The sequence below is a fragment of the Peromyscus eremicus genome, chromosome 2 (assembly GCF_949786415.1).
Source record: "Peromyscus eremicus chromosome 2, PerEre_H2_v1, whole genome shotgun sequence".
NCBI lineage: Eukaryota > Metazoa > Chordata > Mammalia > Rodentia > Cricetidae > Peromyscus > Peromyscus eremicus.
In genome coordinates this window covers 9,984,132-10,008,607 of record NC_081417.1, presented here as the reverse complement: position 1 = coordinate 10,008,607, position 24,476 = coordinate 9,984,132, and the positions used below count along the sequence as shown (strand labels likewise).

The following is a 24,476-nucleotide window of genomic DNA, read 5'->3' as shown; positions in this document are numbered from 1 at the left end:
ATTTTGTGCATGTGTGTATGTGTAAGCATGTGTGTGTGGCGGTCAGTTGCAGGAGGCAGGTCTCTGTGTCCACCGAGATATCAAATTCAGGGTGCCAGGCTCGGCAGCAAACACTGAGCCGTTTGCTGACCCCTTCTTGTTGATTTTTTTAGTAGTTTAATTTGAATCGTAGTGTTAAGAAATAGTTCACTTTTTATTATTACAGATTTATTTCTGCCATCTCACTGCGGTCTTGGACTTCATCTCCTCCCCTACCCCCTTTCTTTTGGATTAAGTGAAGTTCCTGTGCTGTCTTCAGTGTTCATGCAGAGTGTGGGGTGCTATATTCTAATTTTATCTTTGTTTTAGTGCTCACGCTTGAAATTTTAACATTTACTATACTATCTGCAGCTAGTCATTCTCCTCTTTCCTCTCTGTCAGTGTGCAGGCCCTGGAATAATTACTCCTGTTGTCCCATACTGAATTATAGTTCAGTGTTGTCCAGTTAAATCTACACATTAGGCATTATGACTGCCTGACTAATAATTTTGTAGTTTTATGTGCATGCTTGCTACAGTCTTTGATGGGTTTTCCTTCTTGCATCTCATGTCTTCCTTATGGAAATTTTCTTTCTTAATAATATCCTGTAAAAGTTCCTCTGAGCAGGGTCTGATGATAGTATACTGCCCTTGTTTTTGCACGTCTGAATATATCCTTATTTTGCCCCTGCTTTGAGAATAGTCTTGCTGGATGTATCATTTTCTTAGCATTTTGAAGATTCTAAACAAAGGCAGATACCAGAGAATAGACCAGGACTTGGTGGAGAAGCAGTAAATCGTGATACCCCTAGCAGAGAAATGGTTGGCTGCAGGTATGCCCTGCTCCCCTCGACAGCACTCAGCTGTCCAGCTTTGCCACTTGAGAGAGACAGAGAAACTTGAATCCTTCAGAATGACCAGGTGGCAAGACATGATAGGTCCTGCTTGTTACCCCTGGGCAGCCCAGTATTTGTGGCTTTGGATTGTCATTAACCCCACTGGCTTGACGGGGGACTGCCTAAATCTATAAGATCTGGCAGGATTTGTGGTATCCCTGTCCACAGTTGGGAAGCATGAGCACATTCCCTGGCATCATTTGGGAGCTGGGGTCTAAGCCTGTGGACAACCAGGATTGATGGCCTTAAACACAAAGCCATAACCAGATTCTGGGCAGCTTCCCAGGACACCACCTTTTCATCTGCAACAGACTGGTGCCGCTGCTATTGAATTGTTATTTGTAAGTAGAATGTCTTCTCTGGAAGCTTGGGAGGCCTCCTCTCTGTGGTGGTTGCTGCCGCTTCTCCAGCCCTGCTGATTTCTTTAAACTCAGATTTTTTGGGTCTGTTTTCCAAATAAGGTCATCTATTCAATATCTCTACTACATCTTGTAGTTGAACTTAAGAAACTAAGTAAATGATTTGACTAGGTCACATAGCTTGGTCGTGTGTGATGGCTTATTTCTTCACCTTGGTTGCATTGGGAGGCCGCTGTGGACACACCTGTAAGTGTATCTGAAGACATTTCCAGAGAAAATTAACAGAGGGCAAGACACATCCAGAATGTGAATGGCCATTATGGGATGAAAGAGGAAAGGAAGGAGCCTGTTAGCCTAGGCAGTTCTCTCTGTATCCTGGGACAACTGATGTTAGCTGCTGCTGCTGCTGCTGCCTTTCTGCCAGGAGAGACTAAAATCCGTGACACTGTGAGTCACAAGACAAAACTGACACCGAGACTAAGTGCAGACTAGGACTAGCCCCGAGTTCTTGGGCCCAAGTGCAGCCTTTGTCCCATGGTGACTTACAAGGCATGTGAACGGCTGGGCAGCACTCACTGTTAAGTTCTCTGAAGTTTAAATGATTCCGGTGTGATGGAAGCATACTTTATATGACACTGGAATCTCAGTCTCACTGCATCCGCAGACCAGTGCATGAGCATGCCTGGAAGAGTCAGAGGGTCCGCCCCAGGTTCACATCAGAGTCTCATTTCAACACGCTTCCTAGATGACTGTGCGCACATGAAAGTCGGAGAACTCAAGGTAATGTCAGTTAGGCATCCGTGCTTTCTGTCTGTTTGCTACTTCTTTCCAACTGCTCCTTTGCCTCTATCTGGTCCCCAGGGCTCCCTGCACACATGGCTTCGTGTGTGTACTGCAGGGTGCATCAAGGCCCTGCATGTGCTGGCTAAGCACTTCACCACTGAGCTTTGTCACCCAGTCCACTGGGCTGTGAGTCTTGATGAGTGAGAAAGCTGAATGGTTTTTAAGAGCACTGGTCATGTTTCTACCTTTAACATCATAGATGTGGAGACTTGAAATTAGAAGCAGGAGGCTTTATGGATAGTGTCAGCGGGAGGGGTTTTGTTAGCTGAGCTGGGTCAGGAAGTAATTATCTCACCCACTGAGAAGAGAGTATAATTTCTTGGAGTTGAGCTAAGTAATGGAACAATAAATGTTCTGTGGAGGGGAAGGACTAGGAAAGTCAGCTGAAATAGTGAAATGGTTTTGCTAGGGAAACATACCTTCTGCAAAGAAAGAAGGGCCAGTAATTTACATGAGCCATTGGGTACAGGAACTAGAAATATCATTTAATCACTCATATTTCTGTGCAAATTTGTAGAATATGGATAACTTGACACTAACTAGACACATGGGAAGAGGGGACCGCATGTGAGGAATTGCCTTCATCAGATTGGACTGTGAGCTGTCTGTGGGGGCGTTTTCTTGATTGCTAATTTGTGCAGGAGGGTCTACCTATTGTGGGAGGCACTGTCCTGAGCAAGCTGTTCTGGGTTGTCCGAGAAAGGTAGTTTTACAAGAACCTGGAAGGAAACCAGGAAGCAGTATTCCTCTCAGAGGGTTATTCAGCTCCTGGCTCCAGGTTTCTGCCTTGAGTTTCTACTCTGGTTTCTCTGGAGCAGTGGTTCTCAACCTTCCAAATGCTGCAGCCCTTTTAATACAGTTCCAACCATAACATTACTTTCGTTGCTACTTCATAATTCATTTTGCTACAGTTATGAACTGTAATCTAAACATTTGTGTTTTCTGATGGTTTTAGACGACCCCTGTGAAAGGTAGTGGGACCCCCCCCACACCCCCACCCCCCACCCCCGGTTGAGAGCCACTGCTCTGGATGATGAACTGTAACCTGTAAACAGAAGTAAAGACTTTCCTCCCTGAGTTGGTCATGGTGTTTATCATGGGAACAGAACGCAAACCAGGACAAGGGTTAATGTATGTTTGAGGTGTCACTGAAGCTTGGGGACGGGAGTTGGGATTAGGATCCAGTGGTGAAAAGCTGCAGACTGATACAGAAGTATCAACCGGCAAGGAGAGGCAGTGAGTTTGGAATGTCAGTTTGTGGAGCTCAGGACCAGCGTGGGTGGGGCCCATACAGTGAGGACCTTTTGGAAAGAGGAACAGAGATAACATACTTGCATTCATTCACTGCGGGTGCTGGCAGTGAACAGGGGAAAAAGTGAGAGAAGTGTACCTGGGGCAGATCAGGAAACAGGAAGTGGCAGCAGTGACAAATGCTGAGAAGCATGGTTGAGCTAATTACAGCTCCCCACTTCCCCTTTTAAAGTTTTAATTTACCGACTGCAGAGCTTGTGAAGTTTACTTGATTCTGAACATTAAAGAGACATGAGTGAACCGAGTAGCAGTGAAGAAACCTTCAGAGAAAGCCGTAATGCAAGGCACCGATTTGAATCAAGGGAGTGAGGCCACAGCCTTACCTAAAACCTAGATTTTTAAAGAAAGCAGTATTGAAACTTGAAAGTGAAAAAGCAAGCCACTATTATTGGACAGTTCAGGAAAGCAGTTTGACTCAAGAAGTATGTGCTATCATCAAAGTGTAACTTAGAACTTCTGGTCCGTTGCCAAAGGCAAGGCAAGCGAACACAGCCGGCTGTGTGATCGTGTTCCTCCACATTGATTTCCAGAGCTGAGTCCACAAGTTATAACGGGCTTCAAGGAAACTGGAGCCTCCCCTGAATGGGAGCTTTGAAAAACGCTGTCGGTTAAGAAAACAATACCAGAATTTTCTAAAGTTGTGTTTGAAATGAGGACATATGTAGCTATTAGGCAGGGCCATGAGGACTTAGGACGGAGAAAGTGACTCTTCTTTTGTGCTCTTCTCTCGACAATGACCTTCATCTAAAAGAGAATTTGGTAAGATGTGTGAAGAGGCAGGGGACACAGGTGTCTGCTGATGGAAAAACGCAGGGAGAGCTTGCGGTTAGGACTGCAGTTTTCTAGTGACCTGGGGACTCTGAGAGGTGCTGAAAGCGTGCATGTACTGGCTGCTTGTTAGCGCAGGATGGACAGAAGGTTCACAGACCACAGATGGAGGAAGTTGTCACCAGTCTCCAGCATGAATTACCAGTGAAGTCCTGCCCTAGTCCTCTAATCTCTGTGGGCAGAGTTCTGATTGGAAGGTAAAAATAAAGTAGAGTTCAGTCACCATCGCTTGGGCAGAGGATAAAGTGTTTCTGTCTTCTTGTTTGTTTTTAGTTTTTTGTGTGTGAACACAATTAAAATGGGGAGATTGATGTTCATCTAGTTAGATGGAGTCTAATGTAAGTAACTGTTGAGAGACTGAAAGACTCTTCCAGAGGATGGTCTTAGTGTGCTGAGTGCTTGAACTAAAGAGCTGGAAACGTCTCGTAAGTGAGGTCCCTGACCTCCTGCTTCTGACCCCTTCTCCCCGAAGTGAGTCTTGAATCCAGAACTTCCCCCCAAGCTGTCTCATAGAACCTAGAGCCCCTCTCCCCTAACCAACCACAGAAACTAGGGAGGTCAATTTCTGTTCCTCTCTTGAAGCTCTTCACTGTGAGAGGTACTGACTGACCATACACATAGCTGGAGGCCAAGGAGACTCAGCAGAACTGTTGTTGGGTGCACTGTTCATCCAGCACCTTCTGACGTTCACATTTCCACACAGCTGTCTGCTTTGCCTGTGTCTCAGACTTAAGTGTAAAAGGGAGACAGTTTTCTCTGGGTGTTTGGAATGCTTTCCTGTCATGCAAAAGTCTAAATACGCTTGTTAAGCCTGTCTCTTGAGCCTGCCTTTGTTACAGGAGTGATGGGCGTGGCTATTGTGATGGACAAGGACAGGTTTTGCTGTTTCTGCCCCTCCAGCTCTCTTCAGACATTGCTGATGTGTGGGAGTGGCGTGGTGTTTGCAGGGTGGTGTCACCAGACTGTAATCTCTTTGTATGTCTGTTTTCTTAATCTCTTCCTTATTCCAAGAAGGGTTTTTTTCTGTTTGTTTTGTTTTTTGAATTTTAAATGACTTGCTTACTCAGCTAGCTTTCTAGTAGGACCACAACAGCCTGGCTTAATCTGAGGATAGCTTGGGTCTTCAGGGTATGGGTGGCAAACCCTGAAAGTGTGGCTGTCCTATGGCTTGTGCAGTGCCACTCGGGTGTCAAAGCACATTTTCCGTTGAGCTTATGCCAGATTTACATATGTAACCTAGATACAGGCCTGACTGGTACACACTGTGTACCCACTGTCAGCGTGACTGGGAATAACTGTGGAGTCGCTGTGCATGCAGGGCTGTTCCTCTGGCTGTCTGGAGTGGAGCAATCGGTCAGGTGTTAAGCATATCATCAATATGTTTTAAATTCAGGAGACTCGAGGATAGAACAACATGTGTTTAATATAAATGACTTGCTAAATTGAAATGTATCTAGAAAATGACCCCCACTCTGTGAAGGTGGGTCACACTGAGACTCTGTAAACCCAGGGGCCCAAGTCTAAGGAGTAATTAATGGTTAGCTGTAATAGTAATACGTGAGAGCACAAAATCATGAAACTGCAAAAACGTGACTTTAAAGGTTTTTCATAATTTATTTATTTTTACATGCATTGGTGTTTTGCCTGCATGTATGTCTGTGTGAAGGTGTTAAATCCCCTGGGATTGGAGTTACAGACAGTTGTGTGCTACCATGTGGGTGCTGGGAATTGAACCTGGGTCCTCTGGAAGAGCAGCCAGTGCTCCTAACCACTGAGCCACCTATCTAGCCCTGAATTTAAAGTTTTTAAAGCATTAGCTTTTACTCCATAGAATATTGTTTGGAAACTATTGTCGAAAGTAATTGAAATAATTTTCACACAGAATGTATTTAAAGCAGGTACCAGGAAAGACTTCAGTGGAGACAAAACAAACAGCCCTTAAATCGTTAATGTCAAGGATGTGATTGCTTAGGTTCCTTCCCTGTAGGTTTGCACTTCCTGTAAACTGTAAGTATTTATAAACAAAGGAAACTACTATTCGTTTGTGATAGATTTAGTGCCAGACTGTGGGTGGGCATCTATCTTGATCACCACATAGAAGAACAGTTGTTTTGGAAGGTGATCTGTGTTTCCTAGTCGTAAATTCATGCACATGTCTTGTTGAAGAAAACTTACTCTGTTTCCCCTTCCCGTGGGAGGAGAGGGGATAGCAGAGGACGGAAGGAAGGACTGCACATCGACATTCAGGTGCAGCCAAAATCTGGGGGCAGGGGGCAGTAATTAGTGAATAAGTTCCTGATTGGTGCCTTCCTGGACATCACCTGACACATCAAAGGAGTGACACCATCCTCCTGAATCTGATGACTGTACTGGAATTCAGATGGGCTGAGAAGGATTTCGGGTTGTGCTCTGGCAGTTTGGCTTATGACTAATTTTTTTTTAATATACTGGAGACTATTTATGACTTCTTTATGACTAATTGTTGTTCAGAAATTTTTTAAATGCAGGACAGGTCAGTAAAACTTAGATGGTAAAACTAGTTCCTGTTATCATTAATTTTAATTTCATGAATCAGTCCTTTGGGTCAGGTGTAGCTGAAGTTTTCCTGTGTCCCGCCTGGCCTGCAATCAGGACAAATCTCTCTCACTCACCAGTCCTGCAGGCGCTCAGACCCAAGTAAACACACACAGGCTTATATTAATTAAAGCTGCTCAGCCATTAGCTCAGGCTTCCTACTGACTAGCCCTTACACTTAAACTCAGCCCATTTCTGTTCATCTATGACTTTATCTGTGTGTCATTACATGCTGCTCCCTGGATGGCTGGCATCTCCTGACTCAGCCTTCCTCTTCCCAGAATTCTCCTTGTCTGCTTATTCTGCCTATACTTCCTGCCTGCTACTGGATGATCAGCATTTTATTAAACCAGTGTACAAAAGCATTATACCACTGCAGTCAGGTTGTGTTTTGAATGAACAATCTCTCGTGTCACTCAATTAGAGTATTTTGTTAATTAGAGTGTTTTCACCTTTTCTTCTGTTCCTTGTGTTGTCTCTAGTCCTTCTTGTATATTCTCCCTGTTTATTTGGGTGTTACTCTATCATGTTTGGTCTTTATAAGGATGATATTAGTCTTGTCCTTTTCTTCTGACTCTGCATTGTCTCTGTTCCCTCAGTTTGTATTCCTGTGCTTATTTGTGTCTTGTGCTTTCACTGTAGAAGCTTCTCATCTTGGAGGGACTCTTCAGTGCCAGACACCAGGTAAAGCCCTGTGCTTGCACTGGTTTTAGGATGAGTGGTGTTGTCCCGGGAAGCATCTGCACTGATTTCTCTGTGTGGCTCATTCCCATCTGCTCCCTGCCTCCCACAGATCAGCTCACATCTCTTCCTTGCTTGGATATCTTTCTAGTTTGCTGTTGTCTTTGGGTTTTGTCATTTAAAAATATTTTATTCACATCTTAGTTTTGTTCCAGGAGGAAGCAAAATAAGCAATATTCTGTGTGATGCACATTTAATCTGGGTATATCCCTCAAGGACAGCAGAGCGTCTAGATCCACCTCAAGTCTGATGCCGTCTGGAAGCTCCTCTGTGACTAGATGCTGTCAGCATTCCCTGATACTCTGCAGCCAAAAACGCGCTTCTTTCACTTTTTTGCCGTGTACCTATTTCTGTGGCAATTCAATTAAATTATTACTTTATTTTATCTTTTTAGTTGTACGTGTGCACCCCCCATGGTTCACATGTGGAAGTCTATGGACAACTCCCAGGAGTCAGTTTTTCCTTCCCCTGGGGTCAGGGTTCTGGGGTCACTCAGGTCATCGGGCTTAAGCAAGTCACCTTACCATCGTACACTTCTGCCATTGTGCTTTTAAAGTACAAAGCACTTAAAACTGAAGGAACTATACAACTCAGTCTATTTATTTTACTTACTAAACATGTATGGTATCTAAACCATCAGGTTGGTTGTAGCCATCTGCATACCTGCCTCCTAGAGCTCATTACCTTTGGGAGTCGTAAGAACTCAAGACAGTGTGGGACATGATCTCAGGGTTATGGCAGGGTAGGTAGGGACAGGAAAGCCTGGCATGCACCATCAGTGGACATTGACACAAAAGTTCCGTGGGGAGGAGAGCAAGCTTGTCATAAACACTTAATTTTACAGTTTGGGACTTTTGTGTGTGTTCGGAGAGTGCATCTGTGCTGTGAAGGACTCCATTTGGGGCATGGGAGAGAAGAGTGTGGGCTTCACAGAGTGCTGCCTGGGGATGTGGGAGCAGGCTTTTTATGTGCAAAGCCTTCTATACCTCTGTAAACCGGATGCAACATGAAACTGTCTTCTTCTTCCATGTTTAGGTTTTCCTTACTGCTGCTCAACTTGGAGGAGTACTACTTTGAGCAGCACACAGCTTTCCACGTCCAGCACCAGGGCAGCCACGAGGAAAGGTGAGCGAGCTCACGCAGCTCTGGGCACTGTGAGGTCTGAGGCCTTTAAAATAAACACAGGGCTATGGAGGAGTCCCTCTTTAATTAGGTAGCCAGATGGTGGCATAACTTACGGAGGTTCTGCTCCTCTGACAGAGGCTGCCGAGCAGAGCAGGGCTTTTAGAATAGTTCTGGCTCCTCTGACAGAGGCTGCCGAGCAGAGCAGGGCTCTGTAGCTAGAGTTTTCCTGCCTGGCCCACAGTCAGGACAAATCTCTGTCACCTGCCAGTCCCACAGCCTCAGACCCGACCAAGTAAACACAGAGACTTATATTGCTTACAAACTGTATGGCCATGGCAGGCTTCTTGCTAACTGTTCTTACAGCTTAAATTAATCCATTTCCATTAATCTATACCTTGCCACATGGCTCGTGGCTTACCGGCATCTTCACATGCTGTTTCTCATTGTGGCGGCTGGCAGTGTCTCTCTGACTCAGCCTTCCACTTCCCAGCTTTATTCTCCTCCTTGTCCCGCCTATACTTCCTGCCTAGCCAATGGCCAATCAGTGATTTATTTATTGACTAATCAGCAACACATTTGACATACAGACCATCCCACAGCACTTCCCCTTTTCTTTTCTTAAAAAGGAAGATTTTAACCTTTACACATCTCCAAAGTCAGCTTGGTATATTTGGGAATTTGGGCGTAGCTTCTCTTACTACTTTCTGCTGGAGGGGGGCGCTGTATCTTCTGGGGACACAAAGAATATTTTAGGATTATGGAGTAGTCCATGAGGGTGTATCGTCTGAGCCAGTTGCCTTGAAATGGTTCTGGATGTTGGATCGTCTGGGCCATGGTGTCATCAGAGACCTTTCAGGTGGTCTTGGCTGGTCAAACCTGATGTATCTTAATCTGGAACAAATCCATAGCCTCTGGCTTTCTGTGGAAACAAAAGCAGAGCCTCCTTTCCAAAGCAACATATGTTTACATCCAAATTTTGAAGTCAAGGTACCTTTAAAATATACATTTTGGCATAACTTAACAGCTTTTATAATCAAATGGTTTTTTTTTTAGTTATGAATATCAAAGAGAACATAATCCAGATTGTCTGTGTGGTAGCCATCTTTACGTGGCTTATTTTTTATATTAGCTTGAGCCTATTGTTTTAAACTGCAGCCTTTTAAGCCTGAAATGGCGCTGGCGCTATGGCTGCTGGCTCCGCCCACTTTAGCTTCCCAACATGGCAGTGGTATGTTTTCTGCCAGCTCTGGGAGCCATCAACTCTCAGAAATAGTGGGTCTATGCTTCTATCAAAGCAGCGTGTAGCCCAGAAACCTCTTTTTTTTTTTTTGTTTTGTAGTAGCAAAGGCTAAATCCACCACACAGCTTAATGTGCCACTTGCAGAGGCCTTATTCCCGCCATACTGTAGGTCCAGCACACATGCCAGGAACCCGCCATAGTAGCTCAAACACGCAGGCTGTCACTAACTTGAGAGAAACAACTAGAAACTGTTTTTAGCTCCGTTTTGGAATCTTTTTTTTTTAGGTTTTAGGTGGAAACTCTTGCCAACACGTTGGGCACCAAGGCTCCTAGGGTGGTTCTGGCTCCTCTGACAGAGGCTGCTGAGCAGAGCAGGGCTCCTAGGGTGATTCTGGCTCCCCTGAGGCTGCCAAGCAGGGCTCTGGTCATGACCATGACTTTGCTCTGGGATCCCTCTTGTCACAGTGCACCCTGCTCTTGGTCACTGGGAAGATGATGCAGTAATGATCAAAACCATGGAGCAGTGAAAGATGTCAGCCTCTTCAAAATGAAGTAATAAATAATGCAGTGTGAACCAGAGCAAAATCTGCTTCCTCCATAACTACTAATTACTCCTTTAAAAACAGATCCAGTTGCTTGGTTCAATTTTTTGAAAACTATTAATCAAAGCATATTTTGTCTTTGCATTTTTGTTTTCCCTGTACAAATTGTACTTCAGTGTCACTAAATTGCTGATTAATGTGAAGTTATTCTTATTTGAAAAATTCTAGCTAGTAAATACAAAGGGGTGATAGAATTTAAACCCTGGATGAAGTAATGGATCTATATGAGGGGGTCAGCAACTACACACAGGTTTGGACCCAATCTGAGTGGCCACCTGCTTTTACTGGTATATGACCCCATGTTTGGGAGAAACCACTGCCATTTGTTTCCATGTGGCCCATGTTTGCTCACCCTGTGACAGTTGTGACAGAGACTGCATGATCTATAAAGATACCTCTGTCTGGCTCTTCATAAAAACTATTTACCATAATTATATGGTGTATTGTAATCTTCAGTGGCTGCTAAAACCATTGGATGAGAGGTTAATGAGAAGTTTTGTAATGGGCATGTCAAGATTAATACTACCTTAAGTCCCTCGTATTTCCTGCTGATGTAAAGGCACTACATGCCCCTGCCCCCCCAACATATTGTCAGAAGATGTAACAGAATCTGATCTAATCCCATGGAGACTATAAAGGAAGGACATGTAGAGGGCTGTCACACAGATGCAGTAAGAACAGCTATGGGCTGGGAGGCGGGGCTGCTATTTCAGTGGGAGGCTCTGGTCTGGAATCCCCAAGAGAACGTGGGTTCCAGCCTACGATTACAAAAGGGACACAAAAAAGTCACTATGTGGGAAATAATTTTATTTATTTATTTATTTATTTATTTTTTGGTTTTTCGAGACAGGGTTTCTCTGTGTAGCTTTGCGCCTTTCCTGGATCTTGCTCTGTAGACCAAGCTGGCCTTGAACTCACAAAGATCCGCCTGCCTCTGCCTCCCGAGTGCTGGGATTAAAGGCGTGCACCACCACCGCCCGGTGGGAAATAATTTTAGATTAGCAAGTGTGAGTGGTATATGAATCAAATATAATGTGGACTTTGTTTGGATTTTGATTTGAGTAAACAAACTGAAAATACATTTATGAAATGGAAAGTTTTTGAACACAATGTATGTGGAGACCTTAAAGAGTTATTCATTTTTAAGCATGATAATGATAGAGCCATTATTAAGAGCCATTATTAAAAGAGTGCTTCCTCAGAGCTCTATATGTAGACCAGCTGGGCTAAGGAGGGCTTATACAAGAAGCAAAAATAACCAATGCTAAGTTAGGTGATAGGTATATGGGCATTTTCTATTCTATTTGCTTATACTTAGAAATTTCATACTATTAACAAATTTAACTGTTGATAAGTTTGTATATTAAAAGTAAATGCACTTAACAACATGAAAAAAATGTAAATTTTCAAAACCCTTTGAGAAAGGAGAGTTGTAAACTGAATCATGACCTTCTGTGTGATGGGCCTGTTCATCCGTTCAGTGCATACATATATTGAGTAGTGACGGTAACCAGACGGCTCCAATATCACTTTCTTCCACAGATTGGGAGGCCATTCTCGGACTTTGCGGCTGTATTTCTCAGTGTGGGCTTTGTTGTTGCTTTTGACACTTTAGATTTCTAAGTTATATAAAGATACAGGTTCACAGATTTCCCTCTGATTCTCACAAATACCCAAGTCCTTGATTGGCACAGGTCTCTCACAAAAAGTGGTGTAGTATTTGCAATACAGCCTGCAAGCATCTTCCTATTTACTGAACACATCTGTGATTATGTCCAGGACTGAACATGGCACCATTTTATCCCCATCCTTTCAGCACAGTATTTGATCACAGAAGATCCTAGTTTTGTTTTTGGAACTTTCTAAAATTAAAAAAGTAATCTGAGTTGCTTGAGTATATGGAGACAGAACCTTGGATATACAGGGCCGCCTGCTGCTGCCTCAGTTGAAGTAGGGTAACCCAAAAGCCCTGGGTGCACAAAGTGAAAGAATTCACCCAGATACCAACCAAGGGCTGGGAAGATGACTCAGTGGATAGAGTGCCCACCGTCCACTCATTAGGACTAGAGTTCGGACCCCAGAACTAGGTAAAATTCTGGCAGGGAATGGCAGCCTGCCTGCAACTCTAACCTCAGAAGACAGAGACGGGGCTTCCCCAGAGCAAGCTGACTAGTGAAAGAAACTAGCCATTGCCATGAGCTCTGGGTGTGGCTGGGAAATCCTGCCACAAAGGATAAGGTGCAGGAGCTATGGAGGATGATTCCAACATTACCCATGGCCCTCCACACATATGTGCACAGGTGTGTATGGACATTTCCCCACACCCATATGCTACACACATGCAAACGTGAGCACACACACACACATGCACATACACATGAAAAATGGGAGAAAAAAGAATGTGAGATCATAAATTGTACTTGTATATAAACATGTTTTTGGAAATTAATTGTTCATAGTTACAGTCAGTATTCTTTTATATGTCTGACTTCTTAGTAAGCTGTTGTCTTGTTTTAATCACTGATAAAAATCAGTTGATAAGAGAAAGTAAAGGTGATGCTTATTGGCTCAAATTAACAACAGCCTCTAAGACACTTGAGCATATTTTTTTTCCAAAACTTAGTAAAGCCATATGATTCAGGAAACTACAGACACTTCCCATATCTGATTATCAGCTCCATATTTGATTATATGATATTACGTCATAATCTTTAAAATTGCTTATTGCCATGGAATAGATTTTTCTCTGAATACTTCAAAATCATTTATGGTATTTTGTATGTAAAATTCAAATTTAATTTTTTCATGGTTTTAAAAAGCAAAAAATAATCTTTTGTTTATTGTTATTTTTGAGTTCTTCAAGATTCAGAGAATGAAGAGAAGAGCCAATGGAATTTGCTGAAAACGTCACAGGTGTAGCGTGTGTCAGTGTTTCTGAGCCTTGGTTTCTCTGGAGAGCAGTTGTGAAGACTCAGTAATAATAATGATGCTGATAATAATTAATGAGGTTATGGGGCTGCACTCAGCAAATGCAGCCACAACTGCAGCCTGTGTGGTGTTCTCCAGCTCCTGAGAGTGGAGCTGAAGGAACATGGTTGTTTCCCATCGTGCTACGCCCTTCCTGTAGTTGCCAAGTTTTTATTAGCTGACACCTTAGCAATCCACATTCTAGTTCAAATAAATAACTTTTGTGATTGTCCTGGTGTTCATCAAATAATCTTTTCTGCTTTGGCTCCTAGGAAAATCAGAGGATCATTAAAAATATGTTCAAAATCAGTGATTTTTGAGCCAGATGCAGTATCCCAGCCCATCATTAAGGTAAAGGTGTTTTAAATGTACACAGAGACATTCCTAATTGTGTGTGTACATGTACTTTTACTTTTGCTTACTTTTATAATATTCTTTCAATTTTATCCAGATTCCTTTGAGAGATTGTTTAAAAATAGGAAAACACGGAGAAAATGGAGCCAACAGACACTTTGCAAAGTATGTAATTTTTCACTTTTAATTTTACTTCAACAAAATTTACATATCTGATGACTTTTTCTGTATTCCAGGGCAAAGTCTTCGGGTATTTCACTCATTTTCAGACAGGTGAGAAGCATGTAGTAAAAATGTTTACTAAAAATGTTAGTATGTATTTTTCCAAATTTGTATGAAGATTTCTGTGCGTGAGTATGTGTAATTTTTTGCATGATGAAATTATTCACTTGATATAGATCTCAACTGAAAACACTTGGAAATAGATGTTTAAATGCCTTGAGAATTTAGTCATTGAGAAATAAACGTTTTAAAAGATAAGATTCTCCCATTGGCCCTTCCATGTTTACTAAGTATAAGGATTGCAGTTTGTCCTCAGAATCAGTGTGGGAAGGTTGTGCGACCTCCCACTGCTAAAGGTGGCAAGCCAGTGCCAGGCCTCGGAAGCAGCCTCAGGCAGTGCTCCAGAAGGGTAGTCTCTCCTGCAGGAATGACCTGAGCTGTTGTCTTTTGTTCATTCCAGAGACATACTGTATTCACTGCAGTACTCAATTCAGTATTGGCATCACATGACAAATTAAAATGTAATTTTTCTGCTGGCATATCATTAATTAGTTTGTAGATTAAAAAATTAAGTAAAGAAAGAGCAGAGGTCTTTCTTTGTTCTTTTGGTTTTTGGCTCCACATTGCTTAATTGTCACAGGATTTGTTATCTGGGTTGCCTGGACTCTGCAATGCTCTAGTTCTGTGCATTGTCAGGGTCCAGAGAAACATTCTGTGATCCAGTGCGTGCAGGAACTCTGTGGGGAATGTGACTGCAGCTGAGCACTTGATCCAGAGATTTGTGCAGGACAGTGCCTGAAGTGTTGGTGGCTGTGTTTGCTCTTTTGGGGGGCCTGTCACCCAGCTCCCAAATAAATCACACACGGAGGCTTATTTTTAATTATGAAAGTCTGGCCTTAGCTTGGCTTGTTTCTAGCCAGCCTTCCTTAACTTATCCCGTCTACCTTTTGCCTCTGGGCTTGTCCCATTCTTACTTCTATAAATCTTACTCTTACTCCATGGCTTGCTGTGTAGCTGGCCCCTGATATCTTCCTCCTTCTCTGGCCGCCACTTCTTCTTTTCTCCCAGATTTCTCCTTCTGTATATTCTCTCTGCCTGCCAGCCCTGCCTGTCCTTTCTCCTGCCTCACTATTGGCCATTCAGCTCTATATTAGACCATCAGGTGTGTTAGACAGGCACAGTGTCACAGCTTCACAGAGTTAAACAAGTACAACATAAACACAAGTAACACACCTTAGAATAATAGTCTGCAACACTGAAGCATCTGGGGAGTGGAGTGGGCGGAGCCAAGAGTGGCCTCTGCTCTCTCTCATCATGGAACCCTTTGTTCATAGAACACTGTTTAACATGCCTTGACATTTCTCTTATGAAATCTGGGAGATTTTGAATTAAGTAACTTTCTGTTAGCACCTTCTGTAATTCCAATTTTAAAAAAGGAAGAGATGAACTATCTTCAACTTCATATTTAATGCTCCAGATGCAAACAGATAAAGCCCATCTGGTGCTTTGTGGGGGAGTCCTGTTACTATCCCTAACCCTGTGTGTGCTCACAGTGTATTTCTTATTACATCATGCACTTATTGAAAGGCATCCATATCTTGGAAGGAAAGGGAACTTTTTTTTTTAGTTAAAAGTAACATTTTCTTTAAAGAACTACCCATCTTAGTAAAGGATGAATAACTTGGTTTTAGAAATACAGCTCAGAATAATCAGTTCAAAAATCAAGGGGCACCCAGGGCAAGCTACTCTTCCAATGGATATTTTAAGCTTCATATGTCCAGAAGACTTTCACCAAGTCTCAGAAAGAGGTTTTGGTCCAGAGTTTTGCTTTCAGATTTTGTTGTTGTTGTTGGAATAACATGTTTGTGTGTATATTATGCGAGCACGTATGAACATTAGTTTTAAGCCATGTGTTCAATAGGGGAGGTGGATGGCGAGAGGGCAAAATCTCTCTTCCTGTGTCAGTTAGTGATAAATGTTATGAAGAAAATGAGAAGCAGGATGAAAGTGTAGGGCATCCTAGGGAATGTTGCTGTGCTCCTTAAGACAGAGTGGTTAGCAAAGAGAGAGCCACTGGCAGTGCCCACAAGGTGAGCCAGCGGTGATCCCCAGATAGGAGTTGAGTGGAGTCGGGGCAGAGGGGTCAGAGCAGAGGGCACGCTCAGAGGAAGGCTGGCATAGGAGCAGCCACTGCCGTGGTGGCTCTGAACCATGGTAGGGCTGTCAGGAGCAAATGAGAAGACCACTGGGGAGCTAGCTGTAAGAGGAGTCTGACCTGGTTTGTATGCACTTGAAACCTTCTGGTGAGGATCAGCAGTGGAGCCAGGAGACCCTGAGTGCTCTGCATCAGGCCGGTGAGTGCTGCTCATTATCCGGGTTTGTGCTGAAGACAAGCCTGGCAATGTGCTGATGACGTAGTTGCAGTACATAAAGGATAACAATCCAGAAAGACTTCCAACTAGAGCTGTGTAACATGTAAACATTGAATTTATAGTCTCTTTTAGGAATTCTTCACATGAAAACTTGGTTATTTCAGTGTTGATTTGCCTTTCTCAGGTATATTTCATTAAAGAACACAATATTGTGGCACCATATAAGATAGAACGGGTAAGTAAAGGTTTTCATGTAGTATTGGAAATGTATGCAGTGATTTGGAGCAGTAGGACTTTTATGGTTCTATTAACATCTTTAATCAAATATGGTAATACTGGGTACTTCAAAGTTTATTAACAGTTAATACAAAAGTGCCCAAGGGATACATAGACTTTAGCTCTAATAGCAAAAGCTTAGAGATGATATTAGAAGTGGAAGAAATGGAGAGATGCTCAGAAGTTAAGAGTACTGGGGATTTGTTACTTACATGGCAGCTAAAAAACCATTTGTAACTCCAGTTCCAGAGGATCTGATGTCCTCTTCTGGCCTCTGCAGGTACTGCACACATGGTACATAGGTATTTATGCAGGCAAAATAACCATACACAAAATAAAAATATCACCTTCTAAGAAAGGAAGGAAGGAACTGAAGTCAGTGGACAAATTTATAAGTATATTTTACTGTGTATCACTGAGAATTTTTTGCTGAAAATTTTTTATATATTTTTTTCTTCCGAGACAAGGTTTCTCTGTGTAGTTTTGGTGCCTTTCCTGGATCTCGCTCTGTAGACCAGGCTGGCCTCGAACTCACAGAGATCCACCTGCTTCTGCCTCCCGAGTGCTGGGATTAAAGGTGTGTGCCACCACCTGAAAATGTATTTTTACGAGTAGTCAAGAACTACTTAGTTTTTAAAATACCCTATATTTGATAACAACTTTTATAAAGTCATAATTTGGTGGAAGTTATAAGGATTTATCAAGGAAGCATAGGCATTTATGTGACTTCACCTCTGTTGTGATCCTTCACACCGCAGCAAACTGTGTGGGGAAGGCATCACTCCTATTAAAGGCGTTTTTATAGAACCAAGGGGCAGAGCTAGCTCCTAATAAGGACACTTCTGTGAATGAGAAAAGCCATACTCTCTGTGCAAACCCAGGCCCACAGGCTGAGTCAGCTCCAGGTGCAGGCCAGCCTGCAGTATCTTGTCCAGCAGCTGCTTAAGCAGTTTTATAGACAAGAAAACTTGCATGTGCAGATGACCCAGGAGTTGACCACTATGTGTGAGTGTCCCTTCCTCCCTGCTAAATGCTTCATGCCTTATGACTGTTCCCTTGTTGTGACATTGCCTCTACACTTTGACAAAAGCCTCCATGGGCAAAAGCCTACCCTCCTCTCAGGTTGAGAGCACTCCTGGGTACCCTTCCTCAGGTAGCTCTGCTGAGACCATCTGAAGTACAGACCTGTATCTCAAGTGCCAGGCACATAGCTATCAATGCATGTGAGGGTTCTCTAGGGATGCAGACCATCTGGACATTACGTTTATGTGTGTGTGTGTGTGTGTGTGTGTGTGTGTGTGTGTGTGTGAGAGAGAGAGAGAGAGAGAGAGAGAGAGAGAGAGAGAGAGAGAGAGAGAGAGAGAGAGAGATGAGACAGAGAGAGATTGTTATAAGGAATTTATTACAAGGAATCAGTGTGGGAGATAATATAGACTGAGACATCCAGCCTCTGAAGAGCACACAGTGTAAGACGAGTCTGCATCTGAAGGGAAGGGAAACCCAGCCTTCCATCCAGAAGATAGTCACAAAGGTGGAAGTTTCTATCTGTAGTCTTTTGTTCTCTTTGGACCTTGACAGACAAGACTCACTTACATTGAAGAGCTTAGTCCATTTTAGTCAGTCTAGTGACTCGATGTTAATTCTGCCTCATAGACATACAGAAACAATGTTTACTGAAATATATTGGCATTTTTTGGCCCAATCAAGTTGACATGTAATGGTAGCCATCATGTACATGTGTTCCTGTCCCCAGGGCACCTCAGTACATGGAGTGAATATTGAGGGAGCTGAGGGAGAACTAGATATCAATACAGTGACAGTGAGAGAATTCTGTCCCACTCACGAACGAGAAGAGCATGCAGAGAGAACACTAGCCAGGGGTCAGCATTGTAGTCCAGATGGACCCGTGGATATAGCACAGAACATTCTACCACAGTGACACATATCACATGTTAGGTCACAAAGCAAGCCATAGCCAAGGTGAGATTGAAATCACTGCCCCACCACAGTGAGGTGAAATCAATTGGAAAGCCAGGATAGTGCATTTCAGCAGCATATTGTCAAGCCAGCAGTGGGTAAAAGAAATGAAAAGAGAAACTTGGAAATATTGCATGACAAATGAAAACCAAAAGAGAATGTCAGATTATGGGAGCAAAGCAGCATTAAGAGAAATGGAAGCTAGATGTCTAGATTACAAAAGGAAAGACTCAACATAAAACTAACTCCACCCCTCAGGGAATGAGAGCAGGAAGTACAGACCAAGTGCAGGGCCATGGAAGGCACTGAGTGACAGAATAGCCGTAGGTCTCTCTCAGTTCGGGGATGAGAGCAGAAACATGCAGAGTTGGCAGCTGCTGGGCAGGTGCTCTTAAAATAGCTGGCTGACATGCTCTGCTTCTGTCCTCATCAGGGAAAAATGGAGTATGTCTTTGACCTGGAAGTTTCTGGGAAGGTAGAAGATGTTGTGGAGACATTGCTACAGGTAAGCCGGCTGGCCCTTCAGTCTGGCACCCACAGAACACAGAGCAGAGTGAGCCGGAAGCCTAGGTTTTGTTTTTACTTTTGTTTTGACTCATGTAGCTCAGGCTGGCCTCCCTCCTGCCTCTCTCTCCTGGAACTGGGATTAAAGGCATGCACCACATCTGCTCAGAAGCCATCTTTTAAATCTCGTATTTCATCTTGTCCAGATAACTATCACTTTTCTAAATATGCTGATTTACTTGAATTTGGAAACTTAAGTAGGAAAAGCCACAGACATCAGGAGTTATCTCTGCTGTTACTAAGTGAAAGAGCAATCAGTGTTTTCCATTGCCTCTAAAGAAATACTTGCTGTCATCTGCAAGGAAGCTAATTGTGTGTATTTGTCACATTGTAGTTGCACAGGGCATCCTGTCTTGATAAACTTGGTGACCAAACAGCCATGGTGAGTGTTCTGAATAACTGCTGTTTGACTAGAAGTTAACTTCTGTTGAGCTCGCTTACACTCATGTTCATATTTTTAAATGGTTTTTCTCGTAGATAACAGCTATCTTGCAGTCACGTTTGGCTAGAACATCATTTGACAAAAACAGGTAAGATTTCAACATTTTGTTTTCTGACAAGAATGCACTGATGTGGGCTGGGAAGTGGGGAGCACTGGCCTAACACTTTGGTTCTGGCCCCAGCACGGCTTTCATCATCTTATTCCTGCTCATCTTAGGGAGTGGTCCAGGCTAGGGATGATAACTCTCAGAGTTTCCTCTGCTCTCCTCCTTCCTGGCATCTGCCACTTAGAAGCCTGTGCATCCCACCACTGCCGTCTCGCCAGCCTGTCCAGTCTTACCCACTGGGCTTGCCACAGTGTGCCACAGCAACCCTTAGTCCATCTTCTCAGTGTTGGTCTCCCTGCTCAGTTCCTCTTCACCCCCAACCTAATGACCCACTAAATTGTGGCCTGTGTAAAGAACACATCTATCACTTGACTGTTGGAAGTTACAGTGACCTGCTGCCATGGCCTCAGCCGCTTCTGTGGCCGTGCCAGTTCACTGCCCCGTGCTCCAGGTGGCTGTCGGCTCTCATGAGTTCTGAGCTCTGGCTGCTCACAAAGGAAGCAAGGCGCTGCTGGTCACCCACTCTCTGCCCTCTAAGCCTTTGTCGTATTCTCTCATTCCCTCATTCTCTCTCATCTCCTCCTCCATCTTTGCCCCTTGTTTTCTCATGTACGGAATGTGTATCTGCCTGTCTTTTGCTGCTGACTAACTGTGCTTTCTGCTTTTAGCTTAGCTGTCCATTCTTAAAGAAAGTAATTGCATTGAGACTTTCCTATCATTCCCCCACAGGGACCAAGAGAGTATCCTTATTGTTCTAATGGTTTTCCCATTGATTTTCTTGGCTTTATTAAGTATGCAATACAGTTTCTGAAAATAATGGTGCTATTTATTTTTATCCTAGTTTCTTATTTATTTCTTGCCTTAGATGTGGGCTATTTGCCTATGTTTCCATTTCATATTCTTCTGTATTACTTTATCTTCACAGTGACTATTGATACCTGGTGGTCCACAACCATTTATGGTGCCAGGAGATGTGGCCTCCTAGGGTACCAGGCACACACATGCACAAACAGACATGTGGGCAAAACTCATACATATAAAGTGAAATAAATCAATCATAGGAAAATTAAAGAGTGGTTCACTTTGAAAGTTTTAATTTATTCATCCAGAACCTGAACTGCTGTACTGAGGGTTTAAGGAGGAGTCTTTGCGGTGTGAAATGGGATATTCCAGTCATGTGAATGCTTCTAAGACAGTGAAAGCAAACTTGCGAACGTGAGCTTTCATCGTAGTTTTTAAGATACGTCTCTTATTGAAGATATATGTTTTCCCTACTTTTTATGTTGAAAGGGTTCAAATTCTGTCAAGGTGAAAGAACAGTATAAAGAACCCAGGTACCCTATGACTTCCTAGGCGTGTGCTTGTTCATGTCTTTCCAGTTTGCTTTAGACATTGCCATGCTCGTTGGCATACTCATGTGCTCTGCTGTGTGTGTGTTGTATTCAGGCTTTCTTCCTGTCATTACCCCTCCGTAGTGCAGTAAGGCAGCCTCTCTGTAGCACTTGGAGGGCATTAGCTATCCTAAGTCATCTGGTTATGCCAGTTCAGCATGCAGAGGAGGTGGCTGTAGCTTATGCAAATACTGTGTCCTTGTAGATAAGGAATTTAGATGACTGCAGAGTTGGGTGCATGTGCCTGCGTGCGTGTGTGCGCGCAAGCGTGCGTGTGGGGGTGTGTGTGTATGCGCATGTGTGGTGAAATCTCTATGTAGTATATATGTACGTGTTTGCATGCTGAGTATAATTTTTCGAATTGTTTGACACTAGGTTGTAGGACATCATGGCAGTGTCCCATCAGTATTTAGGTGTATATGTTTTAAAGAGTCTTTGTTGCAGTCCTTGGTATCATTGTCGTGTCCAATTAGCCACAATATCTTCTAACACAGCTCCACATTCATATTCACCAAAAGTTTTTTAAAAATTCTCTATTTTAGAATGTTTAGGTTTTTAAATTGAAGGCCTCTATAGAACTCCCTTCGTTTGTCACTGAGCTCCCCCTGGTATTAGGATGGGTGTGTACTGAACCCTTCTTTTCCAGACATTTGTTACTGGTGCAGAACATAATAAATTCTTTTTTAATATTGGCTTTGTACCCTGCCATTTCTTTCTTTCTTTTTATTTTATTTTATTTATTTATTTATTTATTTATTTATTTTGAGACAGGGTTTCTCTGTGTAGCTTTTGGAGCCTTTCCTGCAACTCACTCTGTAGCCCAGGCTGGCCTCAAACTCACAGAGATCTTCCTTCCTCTGCTTCCCAAGTGGATTAAAGGTGTGCGTCACCATGCCCGGCATACCCTGCTATTTCTAAATTTGTGCATGAGTGAGTCCTAGATGGGTTTTTAGCAGAATCGATATTGTGTTCATGCTTGCAGTCATTTCTGGACAAGGGCAATTTCACAGAAATTTCTGTTTATTTTCTACCTGCTGTCTCATTGTACTGTTTTGTTTTTGAATACCTTGGGTGCAGAAGCCCTGCCTATTCTTGATGTTGAGGGAGGATAGTTTGGTGTTTATCATTAAGGAATGATGGTGGCTGTAGGTTTTTCATAGATACTCATTGTGACAGTACGGAAACTAGTTTTTATTTTAGTTTGCTGAATGTGTTTTCAGTAAAAGGTACAGAATTTTGTCAAGTATTTTTTCTGTACTTATGGACATGATAATTTCTTGTTTATTGTTAATATTATAAATTATATTGATTTTTTAATGTTAAATGAACTTTATATTCATGTAAAAATATTATTTAACATGGTGTGTGACCCTCTCTATTGCTTTGTGGATGTTTTATCGGATGTTTTTGCATCTGTGTACATGCAGGAAAATGCTCTGTCATTCTCTAGTAGCTGTTTTGGTACAAACTTCTGCTGACCTCATAGAATGCATTTGGATGTGTTCTGTGATCCTCTGTTTACAAGAAGAATGAGGCTTGGTGATATTTTTTTCTTACTTTTTTTGGTATAATTTACAGATAAAGGTATATAAGTATAAAGTATTTTTAGGGATGGTACTTAGTGTAGTTTGTTATTATTAATTAGTACCACCATCCTTATTACTGTTATTTTGAGAGAGAATCTTGCTATGTGGCTAAAACTGGCCTTGAGCTTGCAATCCTTTTGCTCCAGTCTCCTCAGCACTGTGAAAGAAGTGAGGCCACCACATGCAGTTTATCTCCTTTCTTTGTTTGTTTTTGTCATGTGTATGAATGTTTTGCCTACATGTGTGAGTGTGTACTATGTGCATTTCTAGTACCATGGAGCCCAGGAGAGGGTTTTGGTTTCCCTAAAACTGGCGTTACAGATGGTTGTGAGCCACTGTGTGGGTGCTAGGAATCACACCTCAGTCCTCTGCAAGAGCATCAGGTGCTCTTAACCACTGAGCCATCTCTTCAGCCCTGGCCTTACTTATTTTTTAAATTAGATGCAGGACTATTTAATATCCAAGAAGCTTTTTTTTTTTTTAATCTATTTTGGTGTGGGAGTCTGTGGGAGACCAGTTCTGACCTGAACCCACCTTTTGAAGGATTCTTGAGTGGAAGAGAGAGGAATGAGAAAATATCAGATAGAAAGATAGACGTAGATGATGAGAAGAAAGACAGAGACACAGGATAGTTTTGGGAGGGCCCTGGGTCAATACCCAACAGCCCAGAACTTTATTCAAAAGGGCTTTTTATAATATGCCGAGGGGAGAGACAAAAGACTTCCCCCTTGCAAGATCAAAGCACACCGTGTACAGCCAAGTGTAGACCCTTCCAAACACCTGGTAAACATGCCTTTGGTCAAATCATCCAATTATGCAGCCCTGCTGGGTAAAGCAAGCTCAGATTCTCTGACCCTGAGTAAGTTCTCACTAGATAGCCTCTGTAGGCTCCCACATTTTGTTAAGTTGTATGTTTCAAAAATGTGTCCATTTTATCTGACTTATCAGACATGTATTTCTTAGTGTCCTTTAACATTTGTTAAAAAACACACACACACACACAAAAAACATTTATTATTTAGTTGGGAGTGGGCTTCAGGTTCATGCATGTCCGACACATGTATGGAGGTTGTAGTCAGTTCTCTCCTCCTACCGTGTGGGTCCCAGAAGTTTTAATGCTAGCAGACTGTGTAGTTGCTCATATTCATGCCTGTTTTTGATGCTTTCGGTTGTCCGTTTCCCCTTATCAGTGTTGTGAAGGGATTACCAATTTTATTAATCTCAAGTAATACCCTTTGACTTAGTTATTTTTTTTGTCATCCATTTTATTTACAGCTGATGTCTGCTTTTATGATCTCTTTACTCAGCTTACAGAGAGCAGAGGGGATGTCCTCTGGTGCTAAGTGCAAAGCTGCAGTAGCAGGCATGGCTTTCTCTTGTTACAGTAGCAGGCATGGCTTTCTCTTGTTACAGTAGCGGGCATGGCTTTCTCTTGTTTCAGTAGCAGGGACGGCTTTCTCTTGTTACAGTAGCACTTCAACTCAGTCTCCCTCGAAGTGCAGCTCAGGTTTTTTTGGTGTTTCTTTTGTAATTAACTTGGCCATTTTTTTAATCTATAGGTGATTAGAAGTATGTTGCTTACTTTTCACACAATTGAGGATTTTATAGTTATCTTACTGTTGCTGATTATTAATTAATATTAGTTGATTAGAAAATATGTTTTATGTTTCAGTCTTTTGGTGT

General features: G+C 42.7%; 1 protein-coding gene across 1 annotated transcript in view; it reads left to right on the top strand.

Moving 5' to 3' along the window:
- Nsmaf (neutral sphingomyelinase activation associated factor) overlaps window positions 1–24,476 on the top strand; it is a 60,421-nt gene that overhangs the window by 4,122 nt on the left and 31,823 nt on the right. Inside the window, exons 2-9 of the mRNA XM_059253826.1 lie at window positions 8,605–8,694; window positions 13,776–13,854; window positions 13,955–14,022; window positions 14,094–14,130; window positions 16,636–16,686; window positions 19,138–19,209; window positions 19,603–19,650; window positions 19,746–19,798. Coding sequence (XP_059109809.1) covers window positions 8,605–8,694; window positions 13,776–13,854; window positions 13,955–14,022; window positions 14,094–14,130; window positions 16,636–16,686; window positions 19,138–19,209; window positions 19,603–19,650; window positions 19,746–19,798 — 498 coding nt within the window. The remainder of the gene's footprint in view (window positions 1–8,604; window positions 8,695–13,775; window positions 13,855–13,954; window positions 14,023–14,093; window positions 14,131–16,635; window positions 16,687–19,137; window positions 19,210–19,602; window positions 19,651–19,745; window positions 19,799–24,476) is intronic.